This window comes from Furipterus horrens, unplaced genomic scaffold (assembly GCF_987537825.1).
Source record: "Furipterus horrens unplaced genomic scaffold, mFurHor1.1.pri manual_scaffold_4, whole genome shotgun sequence".
Lineage (NCBI taxonomy): Eukaryota > Metazoa > Chordata > Mammalia > Chiroptera > Furipteridae > Furipterus > Furipterus horrens.
Genome location: NW_028327174.1, coordinates 137,674,440 through 137,694,094, shown reverse-complemented (window position 1 = coordinate 137,694,094; position 19,655 = coordinate 137,674,440). Strand labels below are relative to the sequence as shown.

General features: G+C 37.1%; 1 protein-coding gene across 1 annotated transcript in view; it reads left to right on the top strand.

Annotated features, from left to right (window-relative positions):
- ADAMTSL1 (ADAMTS like 1) overlaps positions 1-19,655 on the top strand; it is a 400,901-nt gene that overhangs the window by 183,595 nt on the left and 197,651 nt on the right. Inside the window, exons 10-13 of the mRNA XM_090274075.1 lie at positions 5,811-5,861; positions 10,561-10,765; positions 11,827-11,974; positions 14,414-14,498. Of these exons, the coding sequence (XP_090130201.1) occupies positions 5,811-5,861; positions 10,561-10,765; positions 11,827-11,974; positions 14,414-14,498 (489 nt within the window). The remainder of the gene's footprint in view (positions 1-5,810; positions 5,862-10,560; positions 10,766-11,826; positions 11,975-14,413; positions 14,499-19,655) is intronic.

Below are 19,655 nucleotides of genomic sequence, written 5' to 3'. Positions count from 1 at the left end.
GTAAGATCTAGAAAATGGTTTTCAATTAAAGTATAACACAGTGTTTTCCTAATCACAGAGTAGGAGAGATTTCTAGATGATCACCTACTTCAGTGGTTTTCAATCTGTGGTCCACAAAACTCTGAGTTCCGCCCTCAGCAGTCACCAGGAAGGGGACAGGTATGATAGAGCTCTGCCACTCATGAAAAAGCAAATGCTTGTATCTCTTCCAACTTCTCCCTTGCCCCTTTCTGAACTGTTGCTTAGGAAGAGATCAGTTTCTGTTGCTCTGGAGTTGTCAAGAAATTATGAACTCCTCTGTTCTGTGCCAGAACCCCCTGCACCACCCACAATTTCATTCATTTTTTAATTGCATGCCTAACTTGTGCCAAGTTCACTGCTTGGTACCACGGTAAAGGCAAAGAAGAACTGACTAGAGTCTGAGCCCTGAGACTGCCCTGGAGAATTTGGGTTGTACAGTTACAAAAAAGAGTAGTATCTGAAAGACACATGGAATAGAAAGGGAAGAGATGATTTTTACAAAACTGTCATGGCTATTTCTGGGAGATAGCCAATGGAAGAGATTCAGAGTTAAGCCAAGCAGGCTAGAAACACAGCTGCCATTAATCCATCTTTTCTCTGCCTCAGATCATCCAGTCGCCTCCACCTGCCCGGCTGCCTTTCTAACCTGCCAAACTGCCCCACCTCATGCATATGGCAGAGCTAGTGAAAGGCAAGCAGGGGAACTAAAGATGTGCACAGGGAGGTGCAATTTGGGAGTTTCTTTGATGGTGTTTTTGTTTGCTTTAATTCTGGATGGTAGTTGTACTGCTTGCTTTTGAGTCTGCACACCAATGGCATGACTGTTGAGTAAAAATTTATTCATTGTCTCTGTGCAGAGCAATGTGTTAAGAGATATGGTAAAGAACCAATATGGGTTCTGCCACTTGGTGTTTAAAGAAAACTTATTCATATTTAGAAGTTAGTACAGAATTAAAAAGTGATGAGAAGAGTTAGTGCTATGGGTATTTAGAAGGGGAAAGGAGAATATCTGGCTAGATGGTGAGAGGGAAAATAAGGACAGTTTTAGAACAGAGAGCACTTGACTGAGAAGTTTCATTGGGTATAATGGAGCCACTGAAGACTTTTGAGTTGGGAAGTGGGCTATCAGTTGCTATGACAGCAAAGAGCGGCCTGGATTGCAGGAGGCAATGCCTACAGACAGAGAGGCCTGTTGGGAGAGGGCTGCAAAAGGGCCCACATCAGGTCACAGAAAGAGGTGCTTGGCAGACACTGCAGCTAGAAGAACCGAGGGCCTCTAGGGACACAGGAAAGAGAAAAAGTGAAGATGTCCCACCGTATCTAGCTTGGGTGGATGGGAGGATCGCAGTGCTCTGAACAGTAAAAATGATCACAAGAGAAGCAGCAGTGTGCAGGGAGAGGTGATGAGTTGTCTGGACACTCAGCTTGACAAACCTAGAGCACATGCAGCTGCCAGGCAGTCAGAAATGAGACTCTGTGGCTCAGGAGAAAAGGCAAGAGGTCCTGAGAGAGTCACTGAAAGGAACGGCTGTAACCAGGAAAGGGACTCCTTCTGGTTCATTGCCATTATAAAAACCCTGCGAATTAGGCATTCATAGAGTTAGTTATAGTGGACTTTTCTTGGAGAGAGAGATTTATCACTGTATGTAAATTCCACAGCTGAGTAGTGTCAATCTGCACATGACTTGACTTTTGAAGTTGGAGGTATTGTTCTAAAGTAGCTTCTGAGGTGATTTCAGGACAAAGACCCAATAATCTTTAAGTGACACATGGAATTTAAGGTGACAGACTCATTTATATTTTATATCTCCAAATGTCTCTTATACTTTCTCAGACTTGAATTTTGTTTTTACTTGAATGCCCTAATTCCTGTGACTGAACATTATACAGAAGTTGGAAAACAGAGAAACATTTTTTTTAAAAAAAGAAGAAAAATGTTTTTAAAAAAACAGAAAGTAACAACTGTTTTTTGCCTTTTTCTATATATCTGTCTACACATATGTGTGATATATATACATCCACGTATGTACTCACATACCCATACATACACATATATAGGCTTTATGAAAATGTATAGATGGTATATGAACACATGGTGGTATATATACATTCTATTTCATATTGAATTTTTAAAAATTGACATTACATTGAACATTTTCCATGTCTTTAAAAATGGTTCAAAAGACTTCAGGTTTATACACTGCCTAATATTTCATTACATGAGCCTATCAGAACACTGAAGCACTCTCCTGCCATTGTACCGTTCAGCAAGGTGTGTGCCTTGACAGGAGCTGGTGTGTTGTCTTTCATCCACTTTTACCACGAGTCTAGAATGACCACTCATCATCTCTTCTTCCCACTACAACTCTTGACATTGGAGAGTTGAAGGGAATCCATTTACTCCCCAGTGTAAGAAATGCAAAGTAGTCAGAATAGTTAAGGCAATGGAGAAAGCAGTTTTACCTGCAAACCAACTGTTTCTTATGTCTTCCCTTTGTGACTGGTTTTCCAATCATTTTTGCCTCGTTCACAACTCCCCACAGATTTCAGACGCATGTAAGAATACACACGCACGCCTACACATACAAATCAAGAACTAAACATGGGGACAACTTCTTAGACTCCCTGAATGACATTCTTTTTCATCAGTACGTACACTTTGTCTAAGATAAAAGAACAGTGTCTTAAAGGCAGGCAGTAGAAAGTTAAGTTTAGACAACACTGCCTGCCCCTCTGTGACAGTGTGTGAAAGGCCAAGGCCACGGCATGAGCCCCAGGAGACCAGAGTTCATACACAAGCATATGGATGAATAGGACTGGACAGAGCACCATTGTTTTGATAGCTTTCTGTTTTTACAGGTGCCATAGAGTCATTTTATGAGTCTTCACTATGACCCATGCCGTAGAAAGACAAATATAGCTATAGTTTTGCTGAATCCAGGTTTAAAGCTCCTTGTTTGGACCATTTCTAAATCAGTTGAAAGCAAAGCCCAGCATCTTGAATTTTATACATTCCCCCTTTTTTTCTAGCCTGTCTCCTTCAATATGACTGCCTCCATTTTAAATATCATCAGCTGATAAATCAGTTGGCAAAGATCTGCAGCAGTTCATTCTAATATTAAAGATGACAAATTATAGCTATACATTTTTTTCAGAAGAGAAGGCAACAATATGCATTTCTGCATTTCAGAATTGATGTGGGCATACTAGGGTTAGCTAAAATATAACTGCAAAGTTGATTTAATTTATTTCCTAATGAACTACTATTAGATTATGTCCCAAGTTATTAGAAGAACTTTGGAAGGTTAGAATTCATTAAAATACAGTTCTTTTAGAAAGAACATTTCTCTTAATTATTGAATGTGAGAATCATAAAGAGATCACATCATTATAATAGTAGACAGGATTGGCATTTCATCTCTGACTTCTTATCTGTTAGAAGGTAGAAAACAATAGGTAGTTTCTCTAACTTGGAAAAATTGGGAGAAAAGTCTAATTTTGGTTTTCATTCCATTCTTGCCTTAAAGCTGTAAGATTTTCAGCTTCCTCAAAAGGCAGCATTTAATCTCATGAACACTGTTACTTAAGGATAATAATATACACATACATACAGCATAAAAATTGAGTCATACAAATGAGTACAAAAACTCATACAATAAACATAGAAAATTTAGTCATGTAAGATAAATAAGTAAATTAGTATCCCAGTAATTGTCCCTCCTGAGAACAGAAATCTATACTCATAGCTTTGTTTTCCATTTTTCTTTCAAATTTAATTTTTCTCTAGTATCCTGTTACCTTTCAGTAATTTCTTTAGAAACTACCCTCATTTTGTTTTTTAAATTCTCACCTGAAGACATGCTCACTGACTTTAGAGAGAAGAGAAGGAGGGAGGGAGGGAGAGAAACAGAGAAACAGTAATGTGAGAGAGAAGCTTCAATCAGCTGCCTCTCATTCACACCCTGACTGGGAACCAAACACACAAGGTAAACATGTGCCCTGACTGGAAATTGAACACGCAACCTTTTAGTTTACAGGATGACATTTTAACCAACTAAGCCACACCAGCCAAGGCAGGAACTACTCTCTTTATCATTCCCTCTTTTCTCCTATGAGCTCCATGTCCTAGTTTATGCCATTTAATTCCTTTTTTTCTTTCTGATCCACAGTATAACCAGTTCACTTTTTTACCCAAAAGCTTAGGTTTGCAAGCTGTGTGTGTGTGTGTGTGTGTGTGTGTGTGTGTGTGTGTTTTAATATTATACTACATTAGCCCTGACTGGTGTGGCTCAGTTGATTGGGCATTGCCCTACAAGGCGAAAAGAAAGGTCACCAGTTGGATGCCCAGTCAGGGCACATGCCTAGGTTGTGGATTCAGTCCCTGGACAGGGCAGCATGCAAGAGGCAACCAATTGATGTTTCTCTCTTACACTGATGTTTCTTTCCCTTTCATTCTCCCTCCCTTCCTCCTCTCTCTAAATATAAATAAATAAAATAAATAGTACATCATTCTATATCAGAGGATGTGATCAAAACAAAAGTTTTAATTTAATATAAATATAAACATTTATATTGAATATAGATATATATGTATAAATATATACTTATCCATCCAGGAATACATATAGAATACATGAGTTCCTTCAGGATTCAAAAGAGGGACTTCCTGTCATTTGTCATTTGAACATTAAGGGCCTGCTGCTCTTGCCCTGCCATGCTGTGCCTCAGGGTGATGCCTGTGTATTGAGCTCTGTCTCCCATTCTTGATGCAGAGTCTGTTCTACTATCCTTTTTATCTAAGACCCCTGAGTCATAAATCTTCCACAAGCCAGGAGACTCTGGAATAAGAAAGTTTTGCCAATTGGAGGCTTTAGTTGAATTCAGTGAGATAGGTTAGTGTAGTTCCTTGGTGCCTTGAAGGCCTCTGGGGCCTTCCACACAGCCTATAACATCATTTCTTGTGAATCCATTGTGTCATTTCTTTTAGCTTCTTTAGTCTCAATCTCTAAATCACACAGTTTTCCCAGGGCACTGGATATACTAACAACAGTCATGACAATCACAACCACCACTACAATAGCAGTTAACACTATATCACATTTTATAGACCACAAAAAAAAGAGCTTTCAAGTAATACTTAACTCATTTTAACCTTCCTACCTTTACTTTGGTAGGGATCTTGCTTTTATTGACAGTTGCCTACTCTATTCACCAGTTCCCCTTCCCTTTATAAAGTAATCAAATGGCTGCTTTCCAGATATTATTAAAGTCTTAAGATCTGCCAAGAGATGAAACCTATTTGCTAGGTTATGTAACACATTATATAGCATCATCAATTCCCAGGCACATACTCTTATATATAGCTCTCTCTTTCATCAGAAGTGAAACAGTAACTATAATTGCTTGGTGAGCATCTGGAAGTAACATTAATAATAATGATAATAATGACCTCATAGGATGTATAATTTGGGGGATTAAAGAACATTTACAAGCTTATTTTATCATAGTTAATGATGAGGTGCCAAGTTTTCTTGCCACCACCCTTCCCAATGGTATTTCCTGCTTGGATCAGAGAACTAATTATAGTAAATGGTGCCCTTTCAAAGAACTTGCCCCATCCTAAACCATATGCTAGCATAAAGATATTGAACTGTTTTTGTGTTGTTTTCAGAGACAATTTATTAATGTTGTTTTGCATTGTCTAAAAAATGTGTATAATGTAATTATTTAGTGTTTATTTTATTGTGTGTACCTTCTACTCAGAGGGTTGGCATTATTGTTCCTAACAGTGACGGATACAAGCAGATCATGCCTTATGACCTCTACCATCCCCTTCCTCGGTACGTAAATCAATCGTCCTGATGCTAGAATTAGTCAATCAGTCTTTTGCTTCTTTGGTATGTGTGTAGAAATTTTGTGTTTTTCTGTAAAAATAAGATGGTAGATAGTATATTTTGCAATCCATCCTGAGCTTTGCTTTTGAATCATACTGGCCTGCTCAGACTGGAAACTTGTCATTCAAAAACCATTTTAAGATAGGATCATATTACAGTAGAGTGGGCACAGTAATTCCCTCTGATTAGATACTGTGCATGGGGTTTATGTTTTATCTTTCTATCACTCCCTTTGTCCTTTTCTATGTTTCCTCTGCAATTAGACCCTAGTCATTAAAGCACAATTGCTAACTGTTAAACAAACATTGCCTGAAGTATTATCGCAATACCATAAATGTGGAATTCCAGATGTGCTATTACTCTGTATAAGGTCTTTAGATATTCTACTTTTGTTCCAAAGAAATTAAAATTAAGTACAAAAGGGCAGTTTTTTATATCCTTATTGTTCAAAACATTTGGGGGGACTTTTTTTCCAAAACATTTTAAAATCCCATGCACTGCTTTAAACTAGAAAAAATAATGAAAGTTCTTTTGAAAGAATGGGTTCTCTTTATTAATATATTTATAAGAAGGCTGGAGAAGCTGAAAAATATGCTAGCTATTGAGTGTATTGTCAGCCACACTGGAGGAAGCTCCCCAAAGAGCAGAAATTCGAACAGGGTCTGAAATAACCACTGAGCTGAGAGATACCTTTGCTCTATTCTCTGGGCTAATTAGGACTCCAGGAAGTTAGTTGCTATTTAGAACCCAAGGTTTAAATCAGATTGCAAACAGAGTAGTTGAAAATAATCCACAATAGTTTGTTCAATCTCAAACTAAACAAAGCTCAGAAAATAATTTTATTCTAAACTGTAAAATAAAGCAAAGTTTGAAAATCTCCAAGTACTTGATGAATTGGAATCCAAATAGAGGCATTTGAGATCATCTAGTTCAGCTCTCCAATGATGCTGCATTCTCTCATTCCTTCCCTCAAAATCACACCCATACCTAGACATACATGTTTGCATAAATACGCATATATGTATATTTAATACACATGTATATACACACATATGTATATTTAGTGCACATGTATTCACACATGTATATACACATATATGTGTATTTAGTGTGTGTGTATTCACACATGTATATACACATATATAGATAGTTGTATAATATGTATATGAGTACACCAATGCAAGTTGTCATCCAGTCTCAATTTAAATACTTCCATGATTGACAAGAAACTCACTTTCACCATTCTAATGACAGCAGGTATAGAGAGGGGCCTTTATACTATATACAGCTGTTTGTTTTTAAGTTCCTCCACTAAAGGGTTACCTCAGTAGTCATCTCTCTCCAACTTTCCTATAACTGTATTGATGAAGATGATAAATGACACTAGAATGCTCCTGATGTATCATTTTGCTGGTTTGATCCAGAACCAAACTTATAAACTCTTCTTTTTGAAAAAATAATGAAGTAAAAGCATAAAAAGATAATTTAACTGAACCAAAACTTCATTTGATTTCAATTTCTGTATCTACGAAATAAGTGTCCATAAGCCACATGCATCTTCTTGTGTGAAGACAGAATATTTCAAGATAAAGGCAAAGTTGGGTGTCAGGGTGAGCACCATCAAGTTAATGTTTTTCCTGTAATGGCACTGCTAAATTTCTTGAATATCTATGATCTCTTCTGTTTATATTTCTCTGGTGTCACTAATGCCTGTCTTAGGTTAAACCTGATTTCCTCTGTACTCGGCTTTCCCCCAAACGCCGGAAGCCAGTATTCTCAATAACACATTGAAATGAGCCTCCTTTATGTTCGTTTGCACCTGTCCTGTGCACACATTGGCCTGTCCATGTATTAAAGTGGGAAAGGTAATTAGCAAACAGCTATATTTCTCACTCCTTGCACTTCTGTTACTGAACTATTTCTACAGTTAGATATTCTGCTTTCTAAATAAAGTCTCAGTAAATGGAACCTACTTTGACAATTATGTTTTTATTTTATAAGAAGAATTGAAGCTCAAAAATTATTCTCAAATGGCAGCTACGTGCTCATCAAAGCAGAAAGCCTTAGTTATTGGAATTAAATGAGCTTAAGACCACAGTGTAGATACAAAACACAATTAATGAATTTTTAGACTGGTTTTTTTCTTGCTTTCAGTTTGGACTAGAACACTTATCTAAACATAAGAATGTAATCTGATAAATCATCTTTAATTCATAATTAATACATGCAACTTTTTCACATAATTCTTAATTTTGAAAATGTCTTTTAAAATCATTTTTAGCGTTTTTTATCCTCACCCCTGGATATGTTTGATTTTTTAGAGACAGAGGAACATCAATGTGAGAGAGAAACATTAGTCATTGCCTCCCATATGTGCCCTGACTGGGGATTGAACCCACAACCTGGGTATGTCCCCTGACTAGGAACTGAACCCACAACCTTTTGGTGTACAGGATGATACTCCAACAAACTGAGCCACCTGGCCAGGGCAAGAATTTCTTTAACTAAATACACTGTATATTTAAAAATTAAAAACCAAAGGAGTTCAACTATATGATATACAAACTAATTTCTTATTTTTCTAGGAAAAGACCCTTGGATATGCTTTTTTAAAAAAATCCAAGCACTTACCTGATCTCTGTATAAAGATATCCTAACTGATGCCCTCTCTTTTGTTACATTCTCTGTAAAGCACCCAGACATGTTTTGCTTTGAAAATCCTCATAACCCTATTACTATGCAAGGATTCTTATGGTAATTTTTCACATACAGAGCTGTAGTTGCATGCTGTAACCATACTATAAACTCTTAGAATAATATTAGCATCATTTGTTTTACTGTGATTTCTGACATGGAAAAGGATACTTATTACTGTTTATGAAATTACACTATGGGTCGAGCCCAAGAGTGAGACAAAAATTAATCACTCTCTCTTTGGAAGGGTCAAGTTTAAGGATGTTAAAGTACCAATTAAAAATGTGCTTTTTTATGGCATCTTAATGTTCTAAGAAATTAAAGTACATTCAAAAACATATTCCCACTTCACTGCCAGGTCAAATCCAAGGTGACTATGTACTTACATATTCAGCCCAGTTTCATTCTGAATTAGACCTGTTTTCCATTTCCAGAGGGAATATCTCCAGAGATTTGTAGAGACAAATGAGAATTGGTCTTACCTTTCTGGAAGAGCTGCTTTGTTCCTTTGAAAGGGATCAGAAAGTTTCCTAAGGGCTAAACAGAGGGCCTCAGTTTCCCCATAATAACATTTTCTTTTTTGTCTCCTGGGGAAATATGCATAGGAAAATATTGTATTTGGCAACAAGTTTCGGCTCTTGGCAGTGGAGGTAACCGTTGTTGCCTAGACTTGAGCAGGACAAAGAAAATGTGGAGGAAAATTCTCAAACTGTGAAGCACATATTATACAGTCTCATGCACGAGACAAGTCAGGATCTCAATGTACATAAAATCCCACTTATAGAATTGCTGTCTCCATGGTATACCTGTGCAATATTTTTAAATTTAATTATTCAAGTGGATCAACTTGGTGATACTTTGTTTTTCTCTCATTGAAATATCTCTCTTAATCCTAAGAGTAATTGTAAAGTTACTTAGCAATCATCACCAACAAACAGAATACATGCAAGAAAGAGAAGCTCACTCCCAATGTTTCTATTTTATAAAATTCTACTTTCACTAAATCTATGGGAGGAAAGAAAAGAATCAGGCAAAGATACCTCTCTGCATCTGCTCCCAAATGCTTCGGAGCTATGTAGAGATCTGAAAAGTTAATGGGATTCCCTTAAACGCTATTGATAATACTGTTATTTTCTCCCTTAGCTGTATTTCTAGATTCCAATGCCATTAGCCTTCCAACCTAAACCAAACTTCTTCATAATTCTGAGGAGTTCTTTATTGGGGCAATGCTAACTGATAGTATCCCTCAACATTAGGGAATAAGTAGGTAATGCCTGTATTAATATGTTTGCTCCTTGGTGTAATAATGGCATGGTTTGAACTTCAGAATTGTGCTGAATATATATCCATGTAGTTCCAAAGCTGATGATTGTAGAAGCAAGACAAAGAAGGTGTTTGGTTTTACCTTGATCTTTCATGAGCTTCTCGTGTAAAGGTATCAGGAAGCTAAGTAATAAAGTATTGCATTGAAAATAAAAGTATCAGCCCAGATGCAAACTATTAGTGTTAATTGATTAACCAATTTTAGTCTTGATATAATATTTAATGGTTTAATAAAAAGTATATATGTAATATATATATGGACTATATGTTTATAAAATACAATATACACACACGCAAAAGTGTGTGTATTAAACCCAGAGGAAGGACTAAACAGCCCACTTTTGAGAAAGTTACAGATAGCGCAGATATCTTTGTGGACAGCTCTCAAAACAGTAATTTCTTACACTTGTGTAGAGCTTCAAGGTTTCCAGAGCACTTTTGCCAGTAGTGACGCCTTCGCTCGCACTTGTCAGGTTTCAGGCAACAGGTGACTTTTAGCTCTCTGGACCATAGCCTCTCGGAACCTGATGGCCCCAATAGGCACTGGGAATGGGATTAGGTCGGAAAGGTCACTAAGGAGGTTTGGCAATGTGCATGTCTGCCCTGATAACTCCCCTTGCTTCTGTAGGTGGGAGGCCACCCCGTGGACCGCGTGCTCCTCCTCATGTGGGGGGGGCATCCAGAGCCGGGCAGTTTCCTGTGTGGAGGAGGACATCCAGGGGCATGTCACCTCAGTGGAAGAGTGGAAATGCATGTACACCCCTAAGATGCCCATCGTGCAGCCCTGCAACATTTTTGACTGCCCTAAATGGCTGGCACAGGAGTGGTCTCCGGTAACTGTGCCTTCTTTCTTTGTTCCTTAAGAGAATCAGTCCACTCTTCCCTCTCATCATCGTGCCCCCACCGGCTACCCTGTGCAGCTCCCTGCTTCTCCTCTTGAGGTGTCTAGAAGTCTACCAGTTTAGCTCCTGGAGGAGGCATGTCCCGAAGCCGGCATAGCCAAACGTCTGAGTAAATCTACATCCATATCTTTTTTCACATTTCTTCAAGAAGCCTCTGTCACCCCATGTTCCCTCCAGGACAAGGGGAGGCACATATCTGTCAAGAGCAGTTGAGGCCGAATGACTAATCCTGAATCTGTGAAAGGTACTCTGGTGACAGAGCTCAGTAGACCAAGAGTTTGGTTTCATTTTTTATTTCTTGTTTTTCCTCTATATCCAAAAAGGGTCTGAGTGGATTAAAATGAAAGCTGTGTTTACTATTCACTAGGGAAAAAAGATGCAATGAAACCACAAAATTATTAGAATGGAATTAAGTAAAGTAACTAAAACGAATACATTCTAGAGGTTAGGAAAGCTGCTCTAGCAGCTTAAACATGAAATGATTTTAATTTTGGGTTTCCTGGCTGCCAGTGCAAAAACATTTGAAATAGCGAAGGAGATAGAAAGATGAAAAGATGAATCATAGTATCCTCAGCCACAGAGATGGCAAAAGACTTTTCACTTCAGCTATGTGGTTTTGTGGCAGCAGCAATCATTAGCAAAGTGACTTAATAACATTAAAATACAGGGTTGGTCATCAAAATTGAGCACACTCTGCAGTTTCTTTCTTTTTCTTTTTGCTGCTTGGTTTGGGACTTCGCACATAGTGGGTACCAAAGGAACACTGATTGTATGATCCAAAACTGAGAAATCAAAAGCGACTTAATTTTTCAGCCAGCTGCACCCTAAATAGCCAAGTAGAATCAAGATCCCATGACGGGTGAGAGGTGGTATAAATCCATCAGGAGTCCTCTTCCATGAAAGCAACCCTTCAAAAAGTCTCAGGTGGGAAATGAAGAAGCATAAACAAAGCTTTGCCTGTGAGTCTCCTCTCTCTTGCATTCTCCTTCCAGTGCACCGTGACGTGTGGCCAGGGTCTCCGGTATCGTGTGGTTCTCTGCATGGACCATCGAGGAATGCACACGGGAGGCTGCAGCCCCAAAACCAAGCCCCACATAAAAGAGGAATGCATCGTACCCACCCCCTGCTATAAACCCAAAGGTAACTTGGCAGGTGCTTTGTTATCAGGCTTTTTACCATGTGTCCTTGGGTGATGTTTAACTCCTCGGGAAAATTTTAAGTATTCCACATGTTCTTGGAAACTATTCTTTGTAACTTAGACTCTACTAAATGAACTTAACTTTGTTTTAAACCTTCCAATAGTTGTGCTTGCAAATTGTTATAAAGCGCTCCATATTGATATGATGCTCTCCTGAGTCATAAAGTTGTTTGAAGACTGTTGCTGAAAAATATCAGATATATCTGCATAAAAGGAGATTCTATAGAGATATTGTAGAAGTATTGAATATATTTGTGATTTACTATCCACATTTCTTGCTGTTAAAAACAATGCAATGACTCCATAAGTGTCTACTCTGTCAAGCATGAAATACTTTGGGAAGCCTCATACTGAAAACTGGTGAACCAGAAAGCTCTTGCCTTCATATTGAAAATTGAAACAATATTATGAGGCTGGATTCCAGAAGCATAATTTGAAAAGAAACATTGAAATAAATTAGAATGTAATAAATGATGCAAGTAATTTTTTAAGTAGGCCTTAGAAAAGTTCTAATTAGTGAGCAAGATTTATTTTAATTATACTGAGTCTCTCAGGTTAGCATAAATACTAACCTGACTTCTCTGCTAATATTGTTAAAGTCTATGTCAATGAAATATAAAATTCTGAAGTTACAAATTATTCAAGAGTACTTTTTATGACAAGCTTCCACCTATTTTTAAGATGCAATATGATTCCATTTGCTTCTTAACTTATTTTCTTAAACCATTAAATTTCTCCAAAAATCAGCCATAGAATAGCTCTTTATTATACTATAACTTGCACTTGGTGGGAATTCATGGCATTGTGAAATCTAAATTAATGATGTAAAAAAAAAACCATACCAGAAATCCTGATTAATTTTAATGTATTATATACCTCTCTAATCCTCAGTTTTCTCATCTATAAAATGGAAATAATAGAAACTCCCTCAGAGATCATGTGAAGATTTAATGAGATATAATGCAAATAGAGTGCCTAGCATGTAGTAAGTTTTCTACAAATTTCATCTTGACTATCATTAGCATCCTTAAATACGGGAGGAAGTGGCCACTGGTACATCTGACAGAATTCAGTTCAGATAGACCGTAGAGTATTACAGACCTACTATTAGTGCCAAGCTGAACGCTTCGCTATTGAAAGACAGATGGCTCGTGCTGTCAGAGATGGCGCCATTGGGTTGATTAGTTGGGAGAGGTGGACTAGGTGTAAAATGATGTCTGTAGGTACTGTATTGCTGTGTCTAAGTGTTAGCAAATCTTTTGGACTTTGGCAGTTTTATATTTCACACTCGCTTTATTTTCTGACTATAAACAATTGCTGCGCATAGAAGACCAGAAGTGATGCCCCTACCTTAAAATAGTCAGTTATTCATTAGCTCTGTCTATACCAAACCACTTCAGAAAAAGAAAAGCAGTTTGTGGTTAACTATCAAAAGTAAAATCTGGATTTTTCACAACGAAGTAGTGAGTCTGCCTCTACTTAAACATCATTAAAATGCCATATAAGTCTATGGTGTACGCATATATAGACATATTTCTTTCATCTTTGCAATTATATGTTATAAAATGGTGATAGAGCTTCACTGGCTTATACTATAAAGCAAATATGCCTATAAATGACCCTAATAAAATATGTCAGAATGGAAATCTTGGCAGTTACTTCTGTAGGAGCAGTTACAATCTCCCTCTTTCTTTTTCTCCTCCACAATTTTTTTCCAGGAAGTAGTTAGGAAGCTAGATCTGAATTGTTTGGCCAGAGCTACAGACATAGGTGAAGCAGTCAAATTATGGATTATGGACATTTAGTTGCTCATATTCCAATTGTCAGGGAGCCTTGGGGTGGTATAATGAATGAATCAGGTATCTAAAGCAATGTTTTATAAATATCAGAGTGACAGTCTTGTTTGTTTTTGACAATATCACATAGATCACACTGAGCCAAAAGTCAACAGAAAAACAAGTTAGAATTTATGAAAGTATCAGAGTATAATTTATTGTACTTTGTGTTTGTTTTAAAAGGTAAACATTGCTCTGTCTTTTCAACAGGAAATTGTAAAAAGGTACTTTGCTGACACATTGAGACAGTGCTCCTAGTATTATGACTTTCATAATAAAAAGACTTATTTTTTGCCTTTCAGCATAATAAAGAGGAAGCATACACAGAGACCAGTATTATTAAACATGTTAAAATCTTGTTCTTTTTTTCTCAATATAGTTATCATCAGAGGCAGAAATTTACCTAAGAACTTACTATTTGCAGTTATGAACATAGCTTATAGTGCAAAATCAAGGTCTGGTGAGGGGAAGAAAATAAAGGAAGTTCCCTACAATCCCAAATTGTGTTCTAACCTCTTCTCTTATGTGCATCCATTTAATTCTCAGAGAAACTTCCAGTAGAGGCCAGGGGGCCACGGTACAAACAAGCTCAAGAGCTAGAAGAAGGAGCTTCTGTGTCAGAAGAGCCCTCGTAAGTTTTGAAACCACAAGTTGTTTTGCGTTTGAGGCTGATTGGTTGGAAGAAAGCAGTGTCTCACTGGTTGTGGCTTTCATAGGTTCTGAACTAAGTCCAGTCCTCTTACCAAGGGTGAAATTAGGCTTCAAGGCTGTCACATTGGAGCCTTAAAACTTTCAAAGTGCTTCCCAAAACATAACTTCTCTCTAGATACTTTTCAATTTTGACATCCTCTTTTCCAAGAGGCCAGAGGTGAGAAGGCCCAGGCTGCATCTGATGATGACATAGATTTGATGTAGAAGTCTGGGCAGCTTTCCACACTCCTTATGTCTGAGTTTTGCAACATAGCCACTCACAAAAATAAAAGGGTAAATAAAATGTATCTGAGGGCAAAATTTCCTGCTGGAATTGGTATCAGATAGAGACCAGGTTTTTGCCTCACTTGATCATGGTCTCATAGATGCTTAGTTTTATCAAGGCCATGAAATTTGGAACACCACTAAGCACAGATTTTCCAGATGCTTCGTGAGAAGAAACAGGCATAGATTAATTGACTGATTGATCGATATCTATGTTGATTCTACCAGAAAACACTGATAGATGTCTCTGCTGCATCAATTTTAAACATAAGGAAAAGCACTTTATTGATGAGTTTTATTTATGAGCAAAGTAATTTCTCTTGTTTTCTGGATTAATTTAATTACTATAAGTACTAGGCTCTGCATTGGTGCATGTGACATGTTAGCCACCCTCCAGGAGCTCACAGGATAGCATGTAGGATATGAAATAGTGTCCAAATTCAACCCATAATTTAAATTTTATTAGAGATATAAATTAAGATTATAATCTATATATTCAAAACAATTTAGAATTTTCTCTGACTCATCCTATTTGAATCTAAATCTTAAATGGTTTGCCAGAACACAAATTGTGGTCCTGAGCCACACCCTAACTAGCAAAAGATTGGAAAAGAAATCCAAAAATACAGATTGGTACAATGATCAAAGCTCATTCAGTCACTTGGCTTTACAAAAAGAGTGTTCATACATTAGGTAGCACATTTTGCACTTAAACGGACAATAAGCAAAACATAGATTGTTTCTGTACTATAAAGTTACTCCAGCACCATTTTCTACTTCTTTGAGAAAAGCTTTAAGAAAAAGTAATTAACCACTGCAGAACTATGGATAAAAGGCAGTGGTTAGATTGCAGTGCCACGTTCACATAAATGTATAAAGGCTTTAAACTTCTCCCCTGCCACTAGCCAACTTGACAGGCCTTCTTGCTGCTGGAGAGGGAGTAAGCATTTTAGATGTGTATTAATTCTTTAATCCACTAAGGTCCTAGTCAAGACACAGGAAGATGCCATGGAACTGAAGCCAGTTACTCCTTATATGTTTAAAACCAAGTATGTATTATTTTACCTAAATGAACTCTGCTGTCCCTTATGCTATATTTTGTTACTTGGTCTAAAGCACAGCCCTATCTGTAATATTGTATTTTGACTGATGTTCAATAATACAACAAAGTTAAAATTAAATCAAAACATCTTACATCTATAAACGTCTTTCCCATTATTAGATGCCTCTCCAATGAAAGCTGTAAGTGCTTCTGCAGGAGCATTACATAGACCATGGTCAACCATATTTTGTAATAAGTATTTTCCAGTAAAGGTCTGATTAAAGTACATTATGTTTAACTTTAATCTTCATAAAATTTCTAAAGTAGTTAAACACATACTTGTAGCCACTAGAACCATAGTCATATATTAGATTATTAAATTTTACTCTTGGTGTAATGGAATTGCCATCTTGGTATGATTAATCTGAACTGAAGTAGATTGTAATTGGAGTGCTGGTGCTGCGTAAAGGAAATGTATACTATTATGCTCAGAACAATTACCTTTATGCAAAAATGAAATGAATGATAGCCTTAGAATAATGTAATGAAAGGTATATGGTTTCCACATTTTAATACACTTTATATGTTTAGTGCACTGAACCCCAGGCAAGGTCCTACATGTCATATTGTATTTTTTTAATTGATTTTGAATTTTAAAAACATAATTTTGCATGATCTTAATTCTTTTTTTTAAAAACCATATAGACTAGTTTCTAAATGTATGTAGCAACCTATAATTACTTTCCGTAGTATAATGAAAAAATGATTAACTGTCAGCAAGTCTTTTCTTCCCCCACCAAAGACACTCATGTTGCTTAAATTAAATGGTTGTGTTTAGAAGCCGTGGCTGTCACTTCTGAACTGCTTCAGAAAAGCAGGAACAGTGGCCCAGAGCTATTATCTCTCACTTTGGCTCCAGTGAACACAGAGAGTTCTGTAGTAAAACAGAAAATATCATTTATTTCCTTTTATTTAAAATAAAAACATTATCACTGGCCTGTCTCATTAAATAATATAGGGAAATCAGTAGCTTAAAGTTTTTAGCATATGGAGATACTATTATTGAATATTAGAAATTTTTGGTAACCCCCAAATGAAAAAAATAACTGGACAGCACTCTGGCCAAAAATATGTTGGAAAGCAACCACTGTAAGATATGTTTAGAAGATAATCATAATTAAAGACTAAAAATTGACCTGCCAAGAACTAATCAAAACTTTCTAGCACAAAATTATGTACTGGTAGTATTGTTTCACTAAACTAAATGCTATACAGAGGATACAAGTACAGATATCAGTCTCATAGAATGGATGGAGTGAGTATTGAGATTGGGTCATATTATGGTAATGTACTTAATGTACTGAGATTTATCTTACAAAGCTTCAGCTTCATTCAGAAAGTCTTTTAGACATCAATTGCTTTTTCTCCAGCAAGAAACTGGTTTATTTATGATTTATTTGATTTATGTGATACCAAGGTAGGAATATAGTGATGAATATATTTTCTTGATGTAAAAATTGATTTCTTAACCCTCTTGTGGGAGTCATACCCTCTAAACTAATTTTTCAGTGGTGGCCATGGTTTGTCTTGATTCGGGCACATGTTTTTATCAGGTTTTCCTGACACCCATCATCAAGAAGTGTTTAAGCAAGGAATTTTGTCTCTCTCCACTGAACAGGACAGGGGGAACAAGATCCAACTCCACACCAAGCCTAAGCAATGTGGGGCTTTAGCCAATAAAGTTGATCAAGCACAGACGGTCTTCTAACTAAATAAGGTGAACTTGCTTCCAAGGATGTCAACTGAGGAATCCATAGAAATCGCTGCTATCCAATTCACACAGAAAGAATTATGGTTAAGAGCTAGGTTTCTAAAAATAATCAGATTCTGGAGAGTTGCATTTTTCTGAAGGAAAGAGCATGCCATTCTAGCACTAGAAAGAGGGAGATGGAAAATGACTAATGGAATTCTCTTCTGCTGTTATTTGAACTCTGTCTTTTTGAATTTGCCTCCAGCTGATGAGAGTATTGTTAGGTTTAGAACCAGTCATTTAGATGCCAGAAGGAGTCCAGCTGACTGCTTCCACTGACAAGTATATGGAAGTTGCTTTCTAGGTATTTTTTCAAACCCTCAAAATTTTATTTTTATTTGATGAGGGATCAGAACTACAATGAGGTGGAAGAAGTATATTTATTAGTCATGTAGAAGCTAAAGAAATTATTAACTTGATTTCCAATCTTCTCTTTTTTTTACCTTACTTTCAGTCTTTGTTGAAATGTATGTGTAAATATCACAACCACCTCAAGCCAAGTGAACACTATGAACACTTTGCTTAATTTCTTGAGCAAAACTGATATTTTGGTGAGGTCTAGGACACAAAAAGACAGCTCATCTACAATTGCTATAGAAGAAGTTGATAAACCTGTCTTCTCAAAAAGCCTCATCTAACCTGGAATAGAAAGGAAATAATTCATTTTCTTAATTCCTCGGGCCACTGAAAGACCACCCATGCTCTAGAAGGTGTTATCTGTTAAGAGAGGTGGGCATAAAGAAAAGGTATGGCCTGCATGCTCCAGATGCTGTACCTCTCTTTCCAGGCTCTCTGCTCTGCCAATGAAGTCATCCCAGGGAGAGAAAGGGAGGACTACCTAGGGTAGTGAGGTTCCCCCCAGATTTATTTCAGCTGCTGGGAGTTCTGCATGGTTTGCTCTGAACAAGCAGCAGGTGATTCCTTTGGGCACTACATGACCAACACAGCCATTTTAACCAGGCATCCCTCCACCAAACACTGGCTCACAGGTGGGGAGCTTGACGGTGCCACCCTCTCAAAGCTAGAATTGGGTGTTCCTCTGTGACTTTACCTTTCACTTAAGAAATCTTGAGTTATCTTACTCAATTTTCAGTTAATAACTTTATTACAGGGTTAGGAAAACATTTTGTGCCTCTGCACAATACTCAGGCTTTAAACATATTGCCATAAATAACCTTGGTGTAAACCATTTCAAAAAGGAAGGAGGAGGAGGCAGGCAAGCAAGCAGGCAGAATGCAGCAGTAATATCTGGATGCCAGATGGCATCAACTTAGCGATGGTGCTGATTCAATAAGAAGCAAAGGGAAATTCCTGTCATGCATCTGTGTGAACAGAACCCACAAGGAATTATGTACAGAAAGAAAAGCCAATACAAGTCACCATGGCGATCCTATAGTCATTGACTGCCTTGTTTACCTTGTTGGAAACAGTATTTAGATATATAATATTTAAGCACATGTTTACATTCATTTATATTTATATCCAGTAAGTTGTCTGAGAATGTGGATGGCTTAACTAAGTGCTTGAGAATGTGAATTCATATTTTAAGAAAAAAAAGTGGCTAGAAATTTTAATTATGTGACATGTGTTTTCTCTCAAAGAATACTTAGGGAACAAACATCAGTAATGGATCAGATAGTTTTGTTGTTTATACCCTCAATACAAGGTTCCTGAACTACATTTCATTTGTGCATTTCAAGCCACAGAAAATAAAAGGAATATTTTGCGTATAAATGAAGAAACAGATTTATTTCTTAAGAATCAAGAGTCATCTCACCTGAGATCGAGAAATTTAAACACCATTTGCAGATCATTAAGTCAGTATAAAGGATGTTCAAGAGGGTTGAGCATTAGAATTACAAGATAGAAACACACAAAAGCATTTTATTTTGAGGACTGTCACATGGCAGAGCTAAAGCCTCGCACTGGCCAGGATGAATCAGCTTTGATGCCTGCAATAG